The sequence below is a fragment of the Fringilla coelebs genome (assembly GCF_963513975.1).
Source record: "Fringilla coelebs genome assembly, chromosome: 3".
Lineage (NCBI taxonomy): Eukaryota > Metazoa > Chordata > Aves > Passeriformes > Fringillidae > Fringilla > Fringilla coelebs.
Genome location: NC_140030.1, coordinates 92,770,479 through 92,794,210, shown reverse-complemented (window position 1 = coordinate 92,794,210; position 23,732 = coordinate 92,770,479). Strand labels below are relative to the sequence as shown.

General features: G+C 40.2%; 1 protein-coding gene across 3 annotated transcripts in view; it reads right to left on the bottom strand.

Moving 5' to 3' along the window:
- RPS6KC1 (ribosomal protein S6 kinase C1) overlaps nucleotides 1-23,732 on the bottom strand; it is an 85,118-nt gene that overhangs the window by 39,982 nt on the left and 21,404 nt on the right. For all 3 annotated transcript variants that reach the window (XM_084201900.1, XM_084201898.1, XM_084201899.1), the window contains exons 6-9: nucleotides 23,068-23,127; nucleotides 21,893-22,255; nucleotides 7,702-7,820; nucleotides 147-239 (exon numbers count right to left, since the gene is read on the bottom strand). In XM_084201900.1, coding sequence (XP_084058026.1) covers nucleotides 147-239; nucleotides 7,702-7,820; nucleotides 21,893-22,255; nucleotides 23,068-23,127 — 635 coding nt within the window. The remainder of the gene's footprint in view (nucleotides 1-146; nucleotides 240-7,701; nucleotides 7,821-21,892; nucleotides 22,256-23,067; nucleotides 23,128-23,732) is intronic.

Genomic DNA, 23,732 nt, shown 5'->3' with positions numbered 1-23,732 from the left:
TTCTACTTTTGTTATTTTAAAGTGCAGATGCATTTGAGTCATTTTCCCCTTTTGTTTCATATCCTTAAGATCCACAGCTTCAAAGACAAAATGTCAGCATGCAGTCGATTTATGACTGAATTCTTGAAGAGACACTGAAGAATTACCTTGTCAATCACCCCAAGGACTCTGAAGGTCTTCAGTTCCTCGGCAGGGCTCCTTAGGTTCCAAGAGGGCCTTGAACTTAGTGATCCTGGAGGCTAATGGAAGATATCAAAGATTATACATCAATCAGGGTGGTACTTGAAGGAAGACTGCCTGCTGAAGCAAATGCCAGGCCGAAGGAAACTAAATTTATCATAAATCAGAGAGACTGAAGATGAAAGGAGAAGTTTTCTGTTTGTCCTTAGTGGGGGGAAAAAAAACAACTTGCAAGTAAATAAAAGTCAAGATAACACTGAAAACAAAAATTTAAAAAAGAAAAAAGGAATGAATTTTTATATTTTCTATGCTTAATGGAACCCAGAAATTGATTACTTAGTTCTTACCACATAATAATAATCAATCAAAGCCTTACAGGTATTCTGGGTACAAAATAATTCAGAGATCACTGAGGAGGAGAAAGCAAATTAGAAGCTTTTTAAGCCTGAAGAACATAAAATATAGAATTATAAATGGGGTTCTCTTGCTCTCTGGTGAGCTGTATGAAATCTTTTTAATAATAAGGTGCACAACAGAAATGATTCCTAAAGCTGCCTTAGAAAAAAGTAACTAGCTATGTATCATTAATCTAGAAATTAACACCACAGCAAGAAAATTGGCAGGTGTTAACTATTCAAGTAGTTAATATGCTAATATACATAGATATTTGTCCATACTATGTTTTGTAGTTTCTCAGAGCAAATTCAAAGCTTGCAAGCTAGAGGGGGAAACAGCGTTTCAACTGGAAGTCTTTTGGGACAAAGATCAACATTTTAAGCATCCCATATACCTCTGGCATGTGAACAAATATTTTCAGCAGTTTCTAGTTGCCAACTGAGAGAATTTATTAGATCTTCCTCCAAAAATTCAACATGTAGCTTCTAGCAGAACCACAGACCTGTATCCCTTCCTCACAAATAAGGTAACTTCATTTACAGAGCTGCTGAATGCCAAACTCCTTTGAAGCATAACCAGGCCTCCCCAAGAAGATTTCTATCACACAAAGGTGCAAAGGAAGAGGGAGGTCAGCATTCTGAGGCAATATTTAACAGCTATGTCACAAAGAAAAATGGTTGGCAAGCAAATATACTGTGGATTAAATGCTTAAGAATCAGGAAAAATCAAAAATTTTTCCCTTGGGATGAGGAACTCCAAGATCCTGACCTAGGCAGAGCAATTTCCTGCCACCCTATTTTTTGCCCCTCAGGCATCCGTACAGTGCTATCCTCCAAGACCAAAGCAACTCCTCGAAGCCTTCCCCATTCACTCGACAACATTCTCTCATCCCAAATTCCTTCCTAAAAATCAGTACTTATTAAAGCACTGATTGCCCACAAAATCCAGAAGAAAGGACCATAAATGCATGTTCAAAAAGCTTGGAGAAAAGTGTGCTTTTCTGGGCTCAGTGTTTGGGAGTATCTTAGTTACCTTCATTTTTTTGTATGGATCTGATAATTGTTTTGTCATGTAAGCCCTGCCAAGCAGGAATACCAACAGTAGTTAAGAGAAAACAGCCTAGATTCTACAATCTAAAACTAAAGGCTTTAACAGGAAGAAGAATAAAAAAAGGAAAACTCTACATGAACTTTTTTCTCCAAACCTAATTTCAATTCCACATTCCAGAGAGCTGTTGAAAGTATTTTGAGAGTAGGCAATTTTTCTGCAATAATGAAAAACTTCCTTTGAAACAAAGAGTTGTGCTAACACAGTTTATTCATGACAAGATTTCAAAAGCATTCTAAGGAAGACATTTAAAGGAAGAGAACATTTCCTAATCCTCTAGACTACTATAAAAGATTTTCACTTCTATCTGCTTGCTATTACATTTTATAACCATTCCTCAATAATTACACTTTTAATATTTTCTCATATGAATAACATTTCAACCATTAATTAAGTTCATACATCTCTGCAGAAGTTAATAGTTGTCTAATAATGCTATACAATCAGATTTCTGCACCCATCCTGTCCAAAGAGCCAAAAAGCCCCAGTATATATATATTTTAGGTCCTTCTCTAAAATGTGACCAGTGGTGGCACAGTCAGTAATAGTGTGTATACACACTGATTTTTATATGTGTGCTCTACAGTCACTTCTTACCTTAAAGGGATTTACAATCACATCCACAGCTCCCAGCAGGTTTCTCCATTTTTATCAGTTTTGCCCTTTATAGTACTTTGGTTTCACTGTTTCAAAAGTCTAATAGAAGAGCCCAATGATGGGAAGGCATCACATTCTCTTGTGAAGCAGGCTGGAAGCAAACTCTAAATTCCCAGAACAATTCCCAAAACTACAGCAATTAAGCACTCTATGAAACAGCCTGCTCCTCTGAATAGAGTAAAAATCCAAGCTCAGCATCTAGGCAGCAAGAAGAGAAATAACTAAAAACCCTCACTCTCATCAAAAAACAGAGGAACAAAACATACAGGAAGGAGGATAACAAAAAAAAAAAAATTAAAAGCTTCATTTGCCTTTAGAAATGAGAGAAATATTCTGAACAAACTGTCAGGCTACCTCTGCCTGCAGAAGGCCTTCAGCAGCCTGTCCAAATGCTCAGCATGCTGCTCAGGTATCCCAGAATCTTCTCTATTTCCAGACTACACTGTGAGCTGTATAGCTGGATTTATCCAGAGATAGGATAGGCATCACCAGATCCTCTCCCACCCTCTCACCACCCCCTTTTACCATGTGTAGATTTCAAGTGGAAAAGGCTGATGCTGATTGCGATGCTCCTGCAAGGACCCAGCAGCCTGTGGCCACTGCTTGCCTTTGGGAAGCTCTGGTTTTGTAAGCTACACAAGGAATATGGCCATAGCCCTTGCCTCAGCTTTGGCATCACTGCCAGCAGGGATAAGAGCAGAGGGAGACAGAGAACTCCACCAGTCAAGTAAGAGAAAAGGCATTTCATGCTAACCTCATTTATGGCAAGAGCACTGTCCCTGGCCCAGTGACACAAACGCCGTTTGATGGGAAATCATAGAATATCCTGAGTTGGAAGGGACCTACAAGGATCCAGCTCCTGGCCTCGCACAGGGAAACCCCAAAAAACACACCATGTATACATTTCAGACTGGGGGCACCCCAGCATCTGTGGTGGGGTTCCTTGCACCCTTTTCCTCCTGGGATGCAGTGAAACACGAGTAATGGTGCAGTCCTGGTCCTTCCTTGGTTGCTCAAAGCAATACACATGCTCAACCAGTGATGCCCCTTGCACTGGTCTCTCAAAGCTTTCCCAACACAACTGCTATTTTTCCTGGATTTCCCTCTAATTAAATATTTGATCTTTATGTTCCCCTCTTCATTCTTTCACCCAGAAAGCTCTGCTAATTTAACTGCTAATGCTGCCACCTTTGACATCAGTCACCACAGATCCTCAGGATAAGAAAAGAGAACTTTCATGACCACCAGTGCAGATCTGCACATCAAAAATGCAATCTCCCTTTGCCATTCAGAGGTCTGAGTCTGATATTTCAGTATCTGTCTACCTGTAGCATAGCCAGATCTTCACTTGCAGCAAGGAGATGTCTTGTTTTGATGCAGATACACTGGAATCTGCCTCATGGCTGTGACAGTGCTTCCAGCTCTCCTGGTATGGCAAACATCCTGGCTTCTTCCTCTCTCTGCACCAGGAGAAAACCAGGTTGGATTTCTGCCTGCATCCGAACCAGACAGAACTACAGTGAGCTTCAGAAGGTCCTCAGTGAGCACCAGCTGGGGAATGCACTTTTCCTGAAGATGGCACACACTTTGGATGTGATGCTCGAAGCTGAGACTGAATCTCTTATTTTATGTTAAATTTATATCTCAGAACTACAGCAGTGCATTTTCTTTATACTTCATGTCATTTTCATGTACATGTAATGAGAATTTTAGGAGGATATCTTATGGAAACCAAAAGTATTGCTAGTATTGCTTCTTCTGTTCGGGCATCAGGTTTGCATGTACCTCTTGTTACTAAATTGCTTTGAAAAATCAAAAATAATTGACATTTTAAAAGACAACAGCTTTTATAATGGTGCAAAAAGAAACAACTCTGAATATATGAAGTTAGGCATAAGTAGAATCAGAACTAATTTCAAAGAGGGAATAAAAATATGCTTTATAAAAACTACCAAAGTTAAAACTGCCCCACAGCCTGTGCTGGGCTTTGCAGCTGACAGCTATGCAAGACTCCAGCTTTCTGATGGTCAGGCCAGTGGGATACAGAGGCTGTTGCTGCAGCTCCCACTCATCTTGGAAGTGGGTCCCCAGAGACACTACTTATAAAGGGGCAGAGGAGAAAATGCAGTTTAAGAATCTGCAAAATGACCCAGTGCTGCTCTTACACAGTTCTCTGCAGCACTGTTCCAAGAGATGGCCCTTGAGGCTGCTGTGCTGCACCAAAGGAAGAAGAAGTGGACAGCATTTGCTGCAGCTTGTTTTTCCAGAAGGTTCACACGCCTGTTTAAAAGCTCCAGAAGCTGTCTCCACATCTCCTACTCTTATGGGTAACAGCAAGGCTTTTCTAAATGTTTACAAGACACTCAGATGAGTTCCCAGCTCAAGGTCACAGCTGAGTCAATTCCTTATGTTTCTTTTAAGCCCTCTACCCAAAACCTTTCTTTAACAATGCCAAGGATTCTCCAAATACCATCTTCTTGCACTCCTCTCTTCACCACTTGAACTTGTAAGCAGCAGGGTGGTTGCTAAGGATGCTATCCTTGAGAGCTACACCGCTGGAAAGTAACAAAGTAGTTGTTCTTCATTTGGTTTCCATGACATCCAGGACAATTTTGCTTCTCAGCTCTCAAATACCAGACTTTTGCCTCTTTAGGGAACTCTGGTCTTGGAACAGGCGAGGGCCTGGCATTTCCAGCCATGAAAGAATGGCTCACTTCCTCCTTGCCTGGGTCCCCAGAGGAAGGCCAGGCTCTGTGCTTTACCTTCATATGGTGCTCAGATGGTAGAGGGCACATTTACTGGGCACAGTCTTTTGAGACTGCTGCAGGTGGCTCAGCCCATGGCTCAGCACATGGCCGGCATCCCAAGCCTTTGGGAGGTCTGACAGGCTGAGAAGTGCAAGACAATAACTGAACCTGCACTTCTGAGCTTACCCCTTCCCTTGCTGGACAGTTCTCTGGCCTGATGGAAGAGAAGGAGATAAAATTCCATGGGTAAGAAGGACAGGTCAGCCTAGTTCTGATGCCCATGACTGCTCCTTTTAAGAGCATCACAGGAAACACAAAGCTGCCTGCAGCAGACAGAGGTGACAAAGCAGTTCTGCCCTGTGACACCAGGTCATGAACAAGAGCACTTTGCCTTAAATGCCCACGCCCACTTACTAGCCAGACCTCTTCCTCCAACTGGGGTGCAAATGCCCATGACATTCCCTGCAGTGAACCATGCTTTCCATAACAAAACTGCACTCTGACACTCCTAACAGGGGCCGAGGTACTGCACTGACTGTGCCCATCACGCACTTCATGTCTTTAGCAGAAGGACACAAAGTATCTGCAAGTTGCCACTGGTATCTCCCAAGATTCACACTGTCTATAGATGGAGGTTCTTCCAGTGCATTTATCACTGTCCATGTGGGGTGGAATAATTCATGCAAACTCCAATATAAACTATCTTGGGAAATAAAAATAATAAGCAGTAACTAAAGTGCAAGAATTCAGGCCTGCTCAGCAACCAACACATGAGAACAGTCACATTCTTCATTTTCCTTAAGACATTAAGCAAAAGCACAGAGCATGCCAATTCTTTATTCTTTGTGGTCCCTACCACTACCCTCACAACAATTTTGGGAGTTAAGTCCTTCTCCCAGGTAACTTTCAGCTATGAACAAGAAACAAGCTGTTCCTCACCACAACCATCATGACCCATAAGCACCATCTGCCCTCAATATCAGCAAATTCCCAAATTCTAAGAGAAAAGTTACATTTATGCATTATGAAGAACAGCAAATAAAGGACATTAAAATACATGTACAAATTTAGGAAAAAAACAAGGCTAAATCATGGCTGCATGGCCTTTTTTGTAAACAGGAGAATCAGCCAGGTGCAATACTTTGTACAAAACAAGATTTGCCGTGATTTGTCAATTTTGAGTTTCAACACAGAAAGAGAATGATTTTTTATTCTGTCTGCTTTTTTTTTTCTTGTCTTATCCCAATTAAATCTGCTTTTCTTTGGATCTGCAAAGAAGGCATGTGTCTTATTCAGTACAGCATAAAAGAGGAAATACTTTACCTCTCAAGCTCACACAGAAAAATGCAACCTATTTCTTCCTCCTTCCCAACCACAGTTAGTTTTTAAACTTATAAAAAGGCAAAAATAGGTTGTTCATGGATTTTTTTCTCTTGTTCTTCAGTTTCCAAACACACTGAGGATTCCATTCAATATAGCTTCTTCCCCATTTTCAGGGGTGTTTGACCCAAAGAAAGAATACCTAGTAGGAGTTCGTATCTGTCCAAAATATTAAATTGTTCAAAGTACAGTTCATAGCAACAGCAAGACTCCAAGCCTCACAAAATATATCCCATTTGGAACATCCTCAAAATTGTACTTGTGGGCTCTCAACATGAAATAATCTACCCTTAAAAAATCAGTGTCTTTGCTTTTTAGATTTACTTATTAGATAGACAGCTTTTAGAAGGCTTCCAATTTTTGCAGCAGTTGTCTCCTTAAAGCATTTTTAGATCTGTGCAAAGTAAGAAGCAATAATCTTCTATCCCTTTTGTTATCCCTTGATATTAGAAAGTCAGGAAGTTTGCAGCTTTTATACTTAGTGCAATAGGGCAGTCATTGACAATAACACAGTTTAACATGACTGCAGTAAAAGTCTGAAGTAGAAACAGATAAATCCTAAAGGAACTGTTTAAGGAAGGGCAAGTTAGATATTTATTGAGGGTATCTTAGAACAAGCTTTGTTTGTCTTTTGTACAAGCACAGATAAAAGCATTCTGCTCAAGAAAGTAGGAAAAAAAACCACAGAAACTTCTCAAAAATAAAAAAGGAACTGATCTCACAAGCATATCCAAGAGAGACATTTCAAAGGATCAGGAAGAACCTTTGCTCTGTTAAGGACTTGTTCTGTGGAAAATTAATCTGATCCCCTCTACCCTGTGCTTGATTCACTTGTGATACATCACTATGTGCTAGGCTAAAGAAACCAACAGGTTTCTCACTCCCTACTGGACCAACCAGCATTCTCATGGAAAAGTCAAATGAAATGTCACACTCTAGAGTGGTTTTTACCTTTAGATTCTTCAGCATGATGAAAAATGTCTACATCATCAACCATGAGCAGTAGGAAAGCACGTGAGAAGCAGTCCTGTGTTAAACCAAGCACCCCTCGTAAAATTATGAAGAATCAGAAAGAATGGCAACTCAACGGAAAGACAACATCAAAATACTCCTCCAGCCTCCCACAAGAGACGTTCTAGACAGCTTTTGAACCTTAAGCTAGAATATGCTTTGCTACTTAATTATAACAAATTCTGAAAAACATTAATTCAGAAAAAAATTAATTAAAGCCTACCATAGAAACAGATGCATCTTCAGAGGTTTTATGGTAGAGACTGGAAATTTTTTCAGCACGCATAAGGTATTCTGCTGTCTTCCTTTTCACTGCTTCCCGACGAGTTGGACTTGATTCACCTCAATGGAGAAAAAAAAGTTATGTTTTCTATAAAGAGAGAGGTACTAAGGAATCAAAGCACAAGACTACTTTGATTCTACCTTTTTGATTCCCTTTGGGTTATTCATAATCAAACCTAAAGATATGCATCTTCTAAAAATCCAGTATTATGATCTCAGAGTTGTACGAAAATAACAAATTAAGCCTTGCTATAGACTACGCTAAATAAAAAGCCTTTCCTAATATTTCTGTTATTTGGTATATGTTCCTATGGTAACATAGATAAGGACTGAAACAAACCACTGATCCAAACCCTGCATTCCAAAAAGCGAAATCGATCAGGAAAGACAGAATAAGATGATTACAACAAAACAACAAACTTTTTTTTTTCTCAGGTTGTCACCCTGTTCTTCTAAAATTCTTCTAAGCCTTCTGATGCTTACATTTTTGCAATGGAGTTTCTCACACACTTTTCATGTAAATAATAATTATTTTGCATTACTTTCTAGAAGAGGAGAGAATTAATAGACTGTTAGTTTGACCAGTGTGGTTGGAGAAATAGCAATTTCATCCTCCAATCCATAGTTACTTTTAGAATTCTATAAATATCGAAGTCCAAAAATAAATGTGCTTTTTTGAGTTAGACATCTCAGCATGTGAGTGTTGTTCATTTCATGTCGTATTGCGACATCAGGTGTCCAGTACGGACTCTCCTAATTATACATGAAATCTAGAAATGCCATTGAAAGCAAGAAGGCAACTGAGGAGAGGCACTAAGAACTCCTGCTCACGGCTTTTCTATGCTAGACATTCCTTGCCTCTTGTCTTGGGGTAACATGGGAAGAAAGCAATAAGCACTTGCAGCAACTACTTCACTTTCCAGATGGCTAAACAACCACTGTATTATTTCTCATCTACCCAAACTCTTGGTGAGAACCACGCGGCACCAGACAAACACTGAATTCACTCTGAAGCTTTCAGTTGGGATTAGGCATTCACATTCTGAGTGATACATTGCTGTAAGAGACTCAACCTGTGATGGCACCACCCAACCAGTCAACTGCCCAACAAAGATAAGAGACTGTGAGACACAATTGTTCTAACAGAGAAAGGAGATTATTATGCTGAAAAAACGGCAGAGACAACTGTCCCAGAAGAAGACTGAAGGACAGCAGAGACTTGATATGGCCCTGACAGTCCCTCCCAGCCCTAACTGAGGGCATCCAAGACTTGCAGAAACAAAGCCCTGACTGTGACAGGCTCTGCACTGCCAGGTGCAAGCCAGCACCTCTCAAACCGATGCTCAAACGCGGCAAGGAACTGCAAGGATATCTGCCCAACAGCTACTCCACATGAAAGACAAGGCAAGGAACAGGAGAGGCAATAAATTAAACACACAAATACACAAACCCCAACCAACGGCAGATAACAGATATTAACAAAGAGTGGAGCTCGTAAGACACCGATCACCAGGCCATGAAAGGAACCCGAGTGTAACCTTGAAGGAGTTCAACCAGAAACTTTGTAACTGATAAGAAAAAAAACAGGATTATTGTGGGTTATCAAGAATGAGTCTCATAAAAAAGGGCAAGTTTATTATGGAACTTCTGATAGAGAACTTACTATGTGAATGCTTGCATTCAGAAATTACTGTGGGAGCTTTTCAGGGGGCAATTGTGGCAATGTGTAAGACATTGTGAGATTTTCAAGGACAGAATTAAAGGTAGGGGTCAAGGTGGACTGTTTTAAAATAGAGACTCCCATTTCTTTCATATCACAACTAGAGACTACCCAAACACACAGAACCATCACGCCCAGACTCCATCAAGAGTAAGCAGAAGAGACTTTGGACCTACTCCAAGTTGTGGGATAAGTGATCTCTTGTAAATTTTACTATCTACCTCACAGCATGAGGAAAAAGTGATTGTTCCCTCCTTGGATATAGACACAAGACTGCTCTGCAAAAACCTTTGTCTACACTTTCTTCGAGACAGACAGAAATTCAGTGCACTTTCAGCATACAATATTATGGATATCTATCAATATCTCAGTAATTCCTCTCATTCTAAAGACCTAGGGAAATCTTGGTAAAAAGTTCCCTTCATAAGACTGCCAGTCCTATTCCTTCCTAGGATTAAAAAAAAAAAAAAATAGCATCACTCAACTCTTTGAAGTTGAAGTTGGCATTATCAAGAGAGCTGATACACAGTATTTTTTTCAATAAGCCTGTGTTGCAATTTCCTAAAACAGGACTAACTCTGGCTTTCATCTCTGCAGGTAGTGTGGAAGCACCATGAAACTTCCTCGTGCTGATGCACCGGTGAGCACCCACGGTCTCTCAGACACACCAAGTGGCAGCTACTCGGGGAAAGCAAGACATCTGCACAGCAACAATAAACTCTTCAGCCCGCATTTCCTTCAAGCAGGCTGCTAGAAAACTGCTAGGTCAGTGTCTAAGGCTATCATAAAAGTCAAGCTTACTGCTTAATTGTTAGTTATGTGTATTTAGTTTGGATGTTTCTTGCTTTTTTCCAATGCTTCAGTAATTTTACAGTAATTAACAGCTAGGATGTCCCCTCAGAGCTGTCTTTGTTCTCCCTACTTTCACAAGACATTAATTTCAGTTTTCCTTCTACTTCTTCCCAAGTAATTTGTTAAATAACCTTTGCAAGCTGTTCTCCTCATTAAAATCTTCATCCATAAAAAAGGGTGTGAATTCAAAAAATAACATTTATTCAACAAGTTCTCACATCGTATTTGTGGATAAGATCATTAACAGTTCAGTCTCTGAATACTTTAACAGGTGGATGATCAAGAATTAGGTTTATGGAAATAGGATTTCGGCTTTTTATTTTTTTTGCATTAGTTTAACCAAGAAAATGTAAAAAACTACGTTGCAATACAAATTCCCATTTAAACAGCCAATATCTCACAAAAATCTGTAAATAAATACAGGATATAAATTTAACAAACAAATAAATGCTACTTAAAAAGCCTCAAACACAGAGAGTAAACAATAAAGACCCCATTAAGCTAAAAATAATCTTTAGCATTTATGCCAAATTTGAGGTCATAGAACTGTTCACTTAAAACCAAATAAATCACTAAAACACAGTACTAGAACAAATCCTTATATCTGACAGATGTCAAAGCTGCGATTCAGACTCCATGGGTTTTTTTAAATGCAATGTTACATTTTGCCATGAAATATTGGTTTTAGTTAAGCAAAATGTATTTTCAAAAGCATCAATTTTATTTTATAATAAATTAGGAATAATCATTTATTCCCGGTTAAGAACTTTTGATTTAAATATTGTGTGAGCATATTGAGCTCCCATTTCCATTCTGTGGTTAGCTCACAAAAATCTAAAGAGGTATCTCTCTAATTACAATTTAAACTTGAAAGGCATTTTTCTTTAAATGCCAGCAAACAGGAAATGTTTAAACTGTGTCAAAGCCTTTGATGAATCTTTACAACTGCTCATAAAAGCTCATCCTGCTTAAAATAATATTGATTTTTCATTTATTTTCCTAGATACTAGAAGATTTATGTTTCATCTGATCAGGATCAAAGCTTCTCCCCCCTCCTGATCACTGGGATTAAATCAGCAATGTCATTTTACACTTTTAAAAACTACACTGCTAAAGCAAGATATAAAAGTGCAGCAAGGCTGATCATAGGGACCTAAGAATAAAAACCCCTCAAGATTCCCCATTTCTCTCTCTCTGCTTTTGCTACAGAGCAGCTGTGCCTCACACAGATTCACATGAATGAAAATATTAAGGCGAGAAACCACCCACTTAGTTTATTTTCCATATGACTTTCCTGTAATTATTTTGTAAACTGTTCACACAACAATATATAAAAACATCTGCAAAAACAGGTAATTAATGTGTCAAGCCAAACTAATGCATTTTTTATGGTGTCCATGCTTCGTCAACTGTAATTATAACTCTTTTTAAGCAAATGATGATGCGTTTGTTGCAATGTGCAAGTGGTTATTTTAGATGCTCTGTTTACTATTACTGCAAACAGAATATAAAAACTCTACAGCTACTTTGTTGCACATATAAGCCTTCATCCACACACACAAGCACAAGCAGGCTGCTCCCTCATTTTCCAAAGGCTTTGCCTATGTCAAAGAAGTAAAAATATCCTAAAATGAAAATTGGCTTTGGAAAGGCTGACCGGGCCACCCACTGACCAAAGTAACAGTAAGCCAGGACATTAGGACAGCAGCCAATGATTTAAAATTTGTTCTTTAATTTATATTTCTAAAGACAGCTCAGCTACAATATATTTACAAACATGGATATTCCTAACAACATTCAAATTATTTGGGTGGTTTGATAGAGGAAAACCACAAATATTGGAATAATTGTGCCACTGAGTTCTTCCGTGACTTGTCTGATTGCTTGCCCATAGTGCACTGATTTGAGTGAAAAACCAATGAAGCAGCACTTCCACAAAGTACAGCAGTGGCATCTGGAAAACTAGCAATATTTTTGTTTGTCTTCTGCTCAGAGTCTTCACTCACACTTCATAGTACCTCAGAAAAGGACACGCCTTGGAGAGATCAGCCAACTCAATGCTGAAGTGTTCAGCTCAATTAACTGCTTATTCACACATCAAATCTTCTGCAATTTCATCATAGAGTAAAACTACCAATGCTTAGGTAGTAACAGCAAAAAGCTATTGAAAGGAAGCCATATTCAATAAACTTAGACAAATTTTAAAAATTGGGTCAGTAAAGACCTTGGACAAAAACCTGTCCTTTCCTCAAATAATCTGGGATACTACAAAGAGAACACATCTCAGATACATAGAAGTGCTGTCAAACTTGCTCTGGTGTGTAACTATTTTCCTCCAAGGATCCAGGATGAAGTCATGGTGAAGATCTGTTTCTCTCTGGATGATAAAGATAACTCTACTTGCCACTTGCTACTAACATACACAAAAAAAAAAAAAAAAAATCAGTAAATCATTACATGTAGCACCCACCCAGGAATTCTAGAAATCCCTTCCTTTCTTTGTGCCTGACTAGTTCCAAATCACCCCCCTTAAGGTGTTAAGAGGTTTTCCTCAGCAAGAGTTAATCTGTCAGGGCAACACAGGTGCACTCCCTACTTGAGTAGGCAGTTGGCCAGGACAGGAATATTTTCACAGAAAAAGTAAGGCCATGAAGTTACTATTACCTCCGAATCCTCTGTGACCTCCTCTTCCTGCTTTTCTCTCAGACTTACTAAAAATATATGTGGGCTGCCTTCCTTTAAAGAAGATATCAGAAGAGATTTGCTCCAGGAAGGAATATCCTCTTGCAGAACAAGCTACAAGGAACTTGTACGAGACTGCCCGTTGTGCCAGCCCCAAACTCCACGTTCTTAACAATTTAAACAGTAAAACTTTCTCTAAATACTGAAATCTTCAATGAAACATTTATAATTGCCAAATCTAACAGCTATAATACCATTTTTTATTTTTAAAAGTTTCTTTATCTTCTTCACAGTCTTCCTGCACATATCACCCAGCTGGATTGCTGAATTTTTCAAAGAATTGCTCTCTATAAAAATGCAAGGGAGTAAGCCTTAAAAGATTTATTTCTTCTCACAATGAAAAGAGGTTTAGCAGCACCTTCCTTATTAGTGGGTAGCCCAGCTGTTATTTTTGCCTAATTGGTTCAAGAGGACCTCTGTTCTTCTTAGGGCAAACACTTCTTACATCATGTGAAGCAGACTCCTTTGTCCATATTAGCCAAACAAAAGCTCAGGCACACCATAAGTGACAATGCGACTCATAATCCAGCACGGGTTTGTGATGACTTTGGACACTGTTTTATAACCCCAAAATTTTTTTCAGGAAGGGGAAAAGCTGCTGATTTTGGAACGAGTCTCCACCAACTTTCACAGGAGGGTGGGTAACCTTTAATTTTCAAACAATTACTTAAGTGAAATGTGGCAGGTGCTGGGGTAGACGGATACTGCAGCATCAAGGAAAGAGCTATAGATTTGAGCAGCAGGTGGGGGCTTGGAATTGTGAAATAAGACCACTACCTTATCAGCTCTAGTATGCTTTACATTATATTAACAGCGAGTTACTTTGAGGGGCTGATCAAATTCTGCAGCTAAAAAAACCCTGTAAATATTAAATAATAAGACAAAGGTTAAGCCCATTATGATAAAACAGCTTGAAGTGATCTTTTTTCCTCCTTTTATTTTTTCTTAACATTTTGAGAGAGCCAAAATTTATTAAGATGCAACACATTTATCAGAACCATCCTTTCTTGCTTTTCTGAAGATTCAGGACAGTACTGCACTCTATCAACCAAGAAGAAAAAGCCACTTAAAAGTCAAACCCTTCACACTAAAGCACAAATTTGTGACAGTGAGTGAAAACCTACAAATTCTTCTTCCAACTTTCCAGTGTGCTGGTAACTATTATGTCCATACGTTGCTTCCATCATCTTCACTGCAGGTTGCCTGAGACCCTTAGAGATCTATATTTCCTATGAAGTTGCCAGTTCTGCATCCTGTAGAAAACCTATGGCTTCACACCTGTCATGTAAATGTCTAGGTAAACATCTCTCTAGGGAAAAAAAAAAAGTTGGCACATTTGCCAAAGTTAAGATGACACAGAAGAATGGTGTGGGTGAAATGTGTTTGAGTGACCAGTAAAGAAGGAGTCAGTAACACTGAAGATAAGGAATGTAACTTGCCAGAAATATTAACCAACAAACATCTGCTTCTAGATAAACCCTCATGTTAAATCCACAAGGTGGTGGTAGCTTTTCATGGGCATGTACCTGGAAAAAATAAAATGAATGGTCACAGCACCCAGCATTTTAGGGAGGAAAGTCTTAACTTCCCATCTATCTGCTGATACTTGTAGGCTTAACTGTAAGGCATTTCACCAAAATAAAACCTAATATGACAAATATTCTTGAATGTTCTTCTGTAGAACTACTTCAGAAGGCAATAAACCCTCTAAGTGTTTCAAGACAGAAGGGCAAACAGTGACATTCTAGCACAGAGGAGGGAACAAAATGGTGACAGCAGCAGCAAGTCCTCCAACACAAGCACCATTGGAAGAGGGGAAGAGCACTGACAGTCAGAGCAAGGAAAGATGTTATCCAGGCCACCACCACAAGAGAGAGGAAATTTCCAACTTCTCTGCACTTCTTGACTAGAAGGACAAATTCAAATTAGAATTAGCATCCACAAACATCCCTTGCTTCAGAGCAGAGGGAATCCAGGCACACAGACACCTAGCCCTTCAGGTAAGAACAGTTTACTGCAGGGGATGAAAAAGGCAGATTAAAAAAACCCAATTATGAGATTCATAAATCCTGTCTAATACTACTCATATTTATGTATTAAATGCAATCCATATGTACTTTTATATACTACTATGGGAAATGGTATTTTTCCCCGAGCATTCACAAGAATCTCTAAAACGAGCCAGCAGCAGGCCTTGAAGAGATCAAGCCTACACTAGTCCTAGACAGCTCTGAAGCTAAAGAGGCTATTTTAAGATACTGGAAGAGTTAAGAGGGAAAGAGGACAGGAAAAGAGAAAAGGAGGATGTGAAAAGAGAGAAGTTGTATATGCAAGAACTGTTTGGGAGGGAATCAGAGCACTGATTATTATGCAGCATCATGCCCTTAAACCTATCTATGCAATTTTTCTATTCCAGCTAGTAATTTGCCTCAGTTCACCTAGAGTGCCTAAGGCACTGAATTCTGCAGCCAGAGACTTCAAATTTCTCACCTGCGGACAGCAGCGGCACTGCTGTAACCTAATCAGTCTGCCCTGTGCTACCCTGCATGCTGCAAGAACTGTGGCAGCCCTACTGGGTCTTCTGATGGGAGGCAGAAACCCCACACAGCTACAGTCAAAAAAAGATTCCTGCACTTTGCAGCTAAGTGTTGTGGCTAACAACAGCTGAGATAAAAGGCAGCGCAGGCTGGAAGAGATGTCTGTCAAAGAGGCCAGGCACAGGCAGCAGCCTGGCAAGGAACTGCTGTGAGGAAAGACTCAAATCTTGGAAAGGTCAGAACAGCACCAAGTCAGTGGAGCTAACTGTGTCCCAAGAGGGAAGAAAAATGAGATTTCTAAGGCTCACCTGGTCACATATTTATTAATTCTTTAACAGTCACCTGCTAAGTAACCACATTCAGAGTCATCTCTGCATCACACCCTACACACTGGCTTGCAGGCAGTACTACAACTCACTTTTACATGTATTGCAAGGCTCTAAGCTCTGCAGCATGTACTAAACCTCAGACCTTTATCAGCCTCCTGGTGCAGACAAGTCCTGCAGTTTAAATGGAACTTTGCCTTAAGTGCTCCTTTACATAGCCAAATCTGGCTGTATTTATACAGCAACCAGTTTCTGGCACTAACTATATACATTAACCATACTTTACCGGCACACGCTGTATTTTCCTGCTTTGCCACAACAAGGTATCTAAACCCAGCACTTCCACATAGGGAATGACATCACTCAGGGTAGTCCATCCAATACCTACTGCACAGTAAAGGATCCTACAGCACTGGTCTGCAATGGGCTTGGAAGACTACACATTCCAATTATGAACAGTTCCTAGTCCATACTAGCATGTGTTTCAGCATCACTGGTGAGATATGACTTTTTTTTTTAACCAACCATAGTATTTCCAACATCCATTCTTAATCCAGCTGCTTGTCAACAGACAAGTCCTGTCACACACTTTTCTTCTGAAGCAGCAACTGTGATTTCAAGGTTGTATGAAGCACTAGGAGAGAGGGAGCATTTTATATCATTGTTCAGAAAGCTCAGCCCAAACAGTTCTACAGTAAACAGGTTGAGTGATGATACACCACAGGAACACAGAAGCCTAAGGCCGGGGTGGGGGGGGAATGACACTTGCATCGGTAATCCCATCTCCAACCTTCCCTGTGGAGTTCAGCACAACTCTGAGGGTTTCCCTGCAGACATCAGCTCACACCCCAATTCACCTTCTCAGAAAACAGGTCTGTTGTTTCCTTAAAGACACTGCCAGACACATCTGCTAGATAGCTCAAAAACTGTTAAAATCAATGAGGAGCACTACTCAGAGGCCTTCACGAGTGAAAGGAATTTAAAATAGCTACTGTGTGGTAACAGAAGTTGTCTTCACAAGTGCCATTCAACAAACAAGTAAAGGAAGCCAGAAATGTGCTGGTGGAACGCCATGGCTGTTTCCCTTTTCATAAAGTACTGTCTTCTTGGCATTCTGTCAAGCATGCTCCTGTTTGCATCCCTGGCTCCATCACAAGTTCAAATCATAGCCCATCATAATCCCAGTAATTAGACACAAGTTGGTTTGTTTTCAGTATATCCAAAAATATCGTCTAGTTGTCCAAAGTATTCCCAGCATTTCATTGTATATGCATTTCTGGGTTAAAAGTCAAAGTCATTTTAGCAAGGTTCCAGTAATTTGTGTATTTTTTATTCCAGCTCTGTTTACTGGATAAACATTAAAATAGCATGGAGCAGTGCAAAACTGACATCCACAGCCTGCTTTCAAAGACACCAGCAGCTTATTCAGAACTTGTAGAACCCTAACACAAAACAGAGATACCTGGAAAACAGCTTGTGGCTGCTGACACTCCAGAGGCATCACATACTTCATGCAACAAGGTTCATGCTGCCTAAACTAAATCAATATTCATTCTGTTCAGCCACAGCTGCTACACATGTGAAAATAAACATCCCCAAACTCCGACGGAGTAAATGGGTCGTCTCCCTTCAGATGTTAATGTGCAACATGGACAGACCAGCAATGAACACATTTGTTTTCTAAAACACATGGAAGAGATCCTGTACTTTTCTACATGAATTATGCAGCATTCTTGCTTCTTCACATGCCTGAAGTTATTGAAACAGAGCAATAAGCAGGAGTGTTAATTCTGTTTATCACACACCTCAGACTCAGATCCATAATGGATATAACTAAAGAAAGGCTGCTGTTGTAAAAAGAGGAGCAGTTTATACAAACAGGACTCCCTTCTTTATGACAAAAAACCTCCCCATAATTTCAGCCTCATGATCTGCTTCTCCCTAACATAAACTATGCCCTATACCAAAGTCAGGGAATGCACTACTTTGCATAAAACAGAGTTAACTTCCAGCTGGAAGTTGGTGGCTTGCTATTGATTAGTGCATTTTTTTCCATCTCTAGGCCTGAAGCAATGCACTGACCTCAAAGTGCTCTGACATGCTTACAAAACAAAGGAACAGCTATAATTGTGAGCCAAAGTTTCTATCAGTTAGCATACTCAGTATGCTTAAAAAGGCAGAAAACCTTGAATTCTAGAAGGTTTCAGCTCCTAGAGAATTGTTGAACCATCCTACACAACCTGTCTTCCAAAAGCTTCCAAACCCTGCATGCAGCAATGCCCAGAAAAGACAAGAGGAGCAGCAGCATTGGTATACATTCCAAAGGAAAAGGAAATTACAGCAGCTACTCCCTGTCTACTACTGAGCTACTGCAAGCAAGGCAGCTCTGGAATATATGAAACAGGAAGGCACAAAAGGTGCAGTTCCAGGGCTACACTGCCAGTCCAAGATTTCATTCTTCTTCCCACTGACAACTGGTTAATGAGGAGTATGAAGCAGAAGTAGGCCAGACATGTATAAGGAGCAGATGCCCAGAGTCCAAGGTATACACCAGTCTCTGAGCATCCAGCAGTCTTTCCCCAAGGGATGCAAATTGGGTCTCTTGGCAGGACTACAAATAGCACATGAAAGGATTTAGTACTAAACTCTGCAAGAGACTAGCATAAAGAAAATACATGTGCACCTTGCCCAGAATAATTAACACCACTGTACATCTGAGAGCATGTGCACAGAGCTGAAAACAAAGTCTAGATGGCCATTTCTCAAATATACAACACCTGCCTTGCCCAACACTAGTGCCAGCCGCTCAGAGAGCTGGAAAGTCATCAGGAATATAACAAGCACAAGTGTGCTCAACTGCCTGTAGGGAAACCACCTACCTCAAACTAACCAGCACAGGTCTATAAACCTGCAGCACTGAACTTTCTCGTGCATGTTTTTGTCGAGGCAGCCCTGAGCAGCGGATCTTGTGCTGAGCCTAAAGGCGCGACTGGAGCCAGACCCAGCCTCACCCCTGAGATCCACGGAAGCAGCTCACAGAGGCCGCACCTGAGCGAGTGGTCTGTCTCAAAAGCCAAGCTGAAAGCACAGAGGATGGGTGGCATTCCTTCCCCCGTCCCCGTGCGCTGCTACAGCCACCCGATTCCAAGTCTCGGGTGGCAATTTCTATTTCCTTGCCGCCACCTCGTGGCCAAAGCCTGCATTCCCGCGTCACTGCATTTCCAGGGAAAAAGCCACCTGCGGCCCGTTCTGCAGAGGCTGTGCACAGAGACAACGGCACTGCACAGGTGGGTAAGGATCGATGAACGCTGTGTTTCACTCTCAGCTGTTACAAAGTCTTATTTACACTGAAGAGGTGCAAAATAAACAGTGGCAGACGACCAGAAGCGTTTTGTAATAATTGCACCAAGCTTTGAAAGGAGTATGTTATTATCTGTGTGAAATACATAACTAGGGGTGTTTAAATAACAAGTGACTAGGTAGAAGCTTTGTGGGTTTTTACTGCAATATACAATAAACATTCACATATTTATGCTAAACCCACTGCCTTCACAAAGCAGCTAGATTAGAAAGTTTTGTTTGAGTTTTTTTGTTGTTGTTTTTTTACTGTCCTCATAGATCAGGAGATGGCACATTTTTAGGAAGATGTTTGGACCAGCCCTGCCCTCATGAAGAGGGCAACAGTGTCTCTCTGCCAGCTTTCAAAAGCTTCAAGGAGAATGGGACAAAATGAGCTGGATCTACCCAAGTCTAGGGTGAATGCCAGAAGAGAATGAATATTCCCTCACAGCCATAGAGGGTAACACAGAGAAATGAAAAAATAGCTGGCTGCTTGGAACCACCCTGTGTACAATTATCCCAAAGGATAAGATGCCGTGTAAAATGCAACTCATTCCCATTTCTCCCTCTTGTGTGCTATACAGATGCAATGTCAGGAGCTACAAAGAAAAAGGTGCTGGTGCTGGTTACATGTTTCTTCATCCATCAGGAACACTGACACACATCACACAAGTAACCATCACTAAAAATTTATTAGTAGCTCCCACTGCACTGAGTGGCATCAAGAAAATCAGGCAGAATATCACAATTTTCTAAGATTCCTTCCTAGCCTGAAAAGCAGGGATAAGTGGGTGATAGAAATGGATTAACAGTTCTCTGAGGCAGCCAGAACAGTGGCTACTCAACAGCAAAGAAGAAAAAATCCTTGGAGGAAATTTTGGCAAATATAAGTAAGAAGTTCAACCTACTCTGGTTTAACAAGTTCATATGCATGAGTTGAGCAAGTCACCTACATGCAAAAAGTCTTTCATAACTTTGCTTTAAACATATTACCCTAAGGATTACCATGAATTCAAAACCAACATGTTTAACCACTGCCACAACCCAAGTATACACAGTAATTACCACAGCAAAACTGATGTGCAATAGACTGACTTGTTTTCATGCCCTAACAGTTTGACACTGTTTAATAAGGAAAGCTTTTGAAGTTGAAGTTTGAACTGTCAGTTCAAAACAGCATCATGGCAGCCTTGCATCATGGCTGCCAGACAGAAGTGTTTATGACAAAATAGGATATCCTTCAGAAGATCACAAGTGAATTGCCCACAGGTCTGTGAAAAAGTGTACTTGCAAAGAAAGAATAGCTGGGCTCTCCAAAAGAAGACTGCCAGCATATTCAACACTAAGAATGAAAAACATTTTGACAACACAGGCAAGGAAAGGAAGGATGCTATTGAAAAGCCACAACAAGCAGCAAAGCAGCAACCCTACTGACATCACTGAGACTTGAAAAGAGGTGGATTTACTTTTGCCAAAAAGTATAAGACACTTTAAGCAAAGGCTATGCACATATCTTGGCTCACACCTCTAGCTCTCATCAGTAACCTACCCATTATTTTTTGCCAGGCCCCATTAAATCAGCTCAGCAGGTAATTTCCATTGCTAGAACTGTTCAGAAGTTCTGGACCACTGCTGTGCATCCCACTGGGATGCAGCAAAGGCTTCTTGCTTGTGTGTGTTTGGTACATTCATGTCTAAGTCCAGATCTGGAGCAGCAAAATGCACCTGTGCTGTACACTGTCAAACAAAGGCACAATTCTAATCTCACTGATTTGATCTGTGTGGGACAGAAGCACAATACACAGACCCTCAATTCCCTCCAGGAAAGAACAAATCTTTCCCTGTACTTTATCATTTTAAGCCACTGTTGGACAAAACACAGATTACATGAGGTTATCACTTGAGATTCTCAAGAGAGAGAAAGGAAAAAAATTTCTCCCTTACTGACAAGGTGCAAGGAGGCAGAAATTTGCATGTAGTTGCATGCAGTCTATTAACAACAGCTTTTGCAGATATATATTGACAGACCAAAGTCTTTTGAAAAGGTAAAAAAACTCCCTGTTCTCCTCTAGCAATGCAAGCATGTAAGTTTCTATGCATCCTTTAGCTAGAAAAGGAGAACAGTTTAATGGAAGAAGCAAGAGGCTGTGAGACAAGAGCAATTCTAATCCTTTTGTGATTGGGAAGTTAACCTGAGTCTGCCTCTTCCCAAGCGTAAAATGGGGATAATTAATCCTCACTTAACCATGTAAATTAAATAATGTTTCAACAGTGCTGCAAGTGCCACATATTAATTAATGGCAAGGCAATAAAAAGGAAAGAGGCAAAAGTGGAGTGCTTTGCTACTTACCTGCAAGTTGAAGGTTGTGCTGCAATTCTAACAGAAGAGATATTGGGCACTTGGAAGATGAGACCCTAAATTATCATTCAGTCTTAGAGAGAAAAGATTCTCTCTCTCTCTCACATGCATACAGCTATCAAGTACATGAAAACTGAGCACATATAACTCTGCACTTCAGATCACTTCTCTGCAATGCAGTAAGCTGATGTTAGCCATGGAAGTGTCATAAATAAACATAACCAAGGAGAAGACAAACATCATGAGAAGATCCATACCTTGAACACCTTCCAGAAGCAGATCAACCCCCTTTCTATAAAAGCTTAAGGCAGTTTCATAATCTTCCTCCTCCTCCTTCTTCAAGGCCAGTTTTATTAACTCGCCTGCTTTCTCCAAGTAATCTTGTTTGCCTGGTTTGGATTTTAAGCTTCCAGTAAACAAACCATGGCTTTCCTTTTCTCCTTCAGGTTTGCTCCACTCCTGCTCAGATACCAGCGTGCTTTGGACTGGGGGTTCAGAAGTAACACAAAGGCCAGCAGCTCTACTGGGAGAACTTTGGTTGGATGCCATTCCATCATCTACCTCAGCGAGAGAATCTACATCGACTGTCAGAGAGATCAGGTCGCTGTCACTGGAGAAGCCTGGAAATCAGAAAGGCATCCATTACTCTGGATTGCTCATATACCTTAGGAGCCTTCAAAATTCCTTATCCCATTCAAAGATTTAGCTCTTTTCACTTATGCAGTTTCCTCAGAATACCCACAGAAACTCCCTGATTGCAATGCTGCCTCTAAAAAAATTTTAGTACCTACAGAAACATATTTTTAAAAATTAATTACTAACTCTGCGGAACAACCAGTCTTCATTTCAGTACTGGGAATGAAGAGACCAACATCAAACACCCAACTTAAACTTCCAAAGCAGCTCACCACTGGGCTCCAGGAAATTACAAAACTAAACCTGTGTGTCTGCTATTAGAAAAGTCAACCAGCAGGAGCCAAATTACTGTTGCAAGAAATCTCAACATGCTGTTTATAATCAGCAAGATGAAGCATCCTCAAAACAGTAAATTAGGAGTTTGAATTAACACAGAGTTACTGTCAGCTTACACATCATGCAGCACTCAGTTCACATGTAATACATATAATCTTCCTTCATTGCTAGCACATGGTAAAATAAATTACTTAACACATCTTTCCTCACTCCAATCTGAGCTAACACATTTTTTTTTACATTTGCCATAAGTCACTACACCTTTACTGCAAACTGACCCTCAGTTACTAAACCACAGGTACTTTTCATGGTTATTTGGGAATAAGTGGCAACAATGCTATTTTACATATATACCATTTCATTCTGTAAGGATTATCATCCACAAAAGGCATTCACTCAATTAGGGTTTTCTAATGATTTAATTTCCACAAATGTAATGGAGACAACTTCTAGACCTCACCTCCACATTCCGACTGGCTCGTAAGTGTCACATCATCAAGCCCACTTAAATCCTTTCGAACTGAAAAGAAGGACAAAAATGTTTTTGACACCCACGTGTACAACAGATTACAAGTTCCTTTGCCACCAGAATGAAAATACATGACCCTCCTATAAGTAAAAGTATATAATATGAAACTGCTCTTTGACTGGCTATCAGAGATACCCATTTGTTAACACACCATTAAAAGTAGGTGTTAGGTTTGCTATTTCTCACTGCTTCCAAGATTTAAAAACAAAACACAAGTCCTTGCTTGGATAGGGGATTATTCAAACCTCACACTCCACGTTTCAACAACAGCAAGACTATAGTCCCTATCTCTCTCTGCTCTAATGATTTACGGCTAAGGAGACTTAAAACAGGAAAGTTTTCATACCTAGGACATAAACACAAAGAAAAAAAAAAAAAAAAAAAGCCAGCTTTCAGTCTCAAAAACGTCATTCCAGAATAGTACTCTGCATGAGACATATGGAGCAAGCCACAAATTTGGCAGTGCCACCTGGATATCAAGTAGCAGTTTGTTTTATCACCTTGGCACATGTACCCACTGAGGCAATAAAACAGGCAACAAGGTCAAGACATTTAGCTGTTTGCATGCACAGAGAAAGTAAATTCTGAGCTAAAAC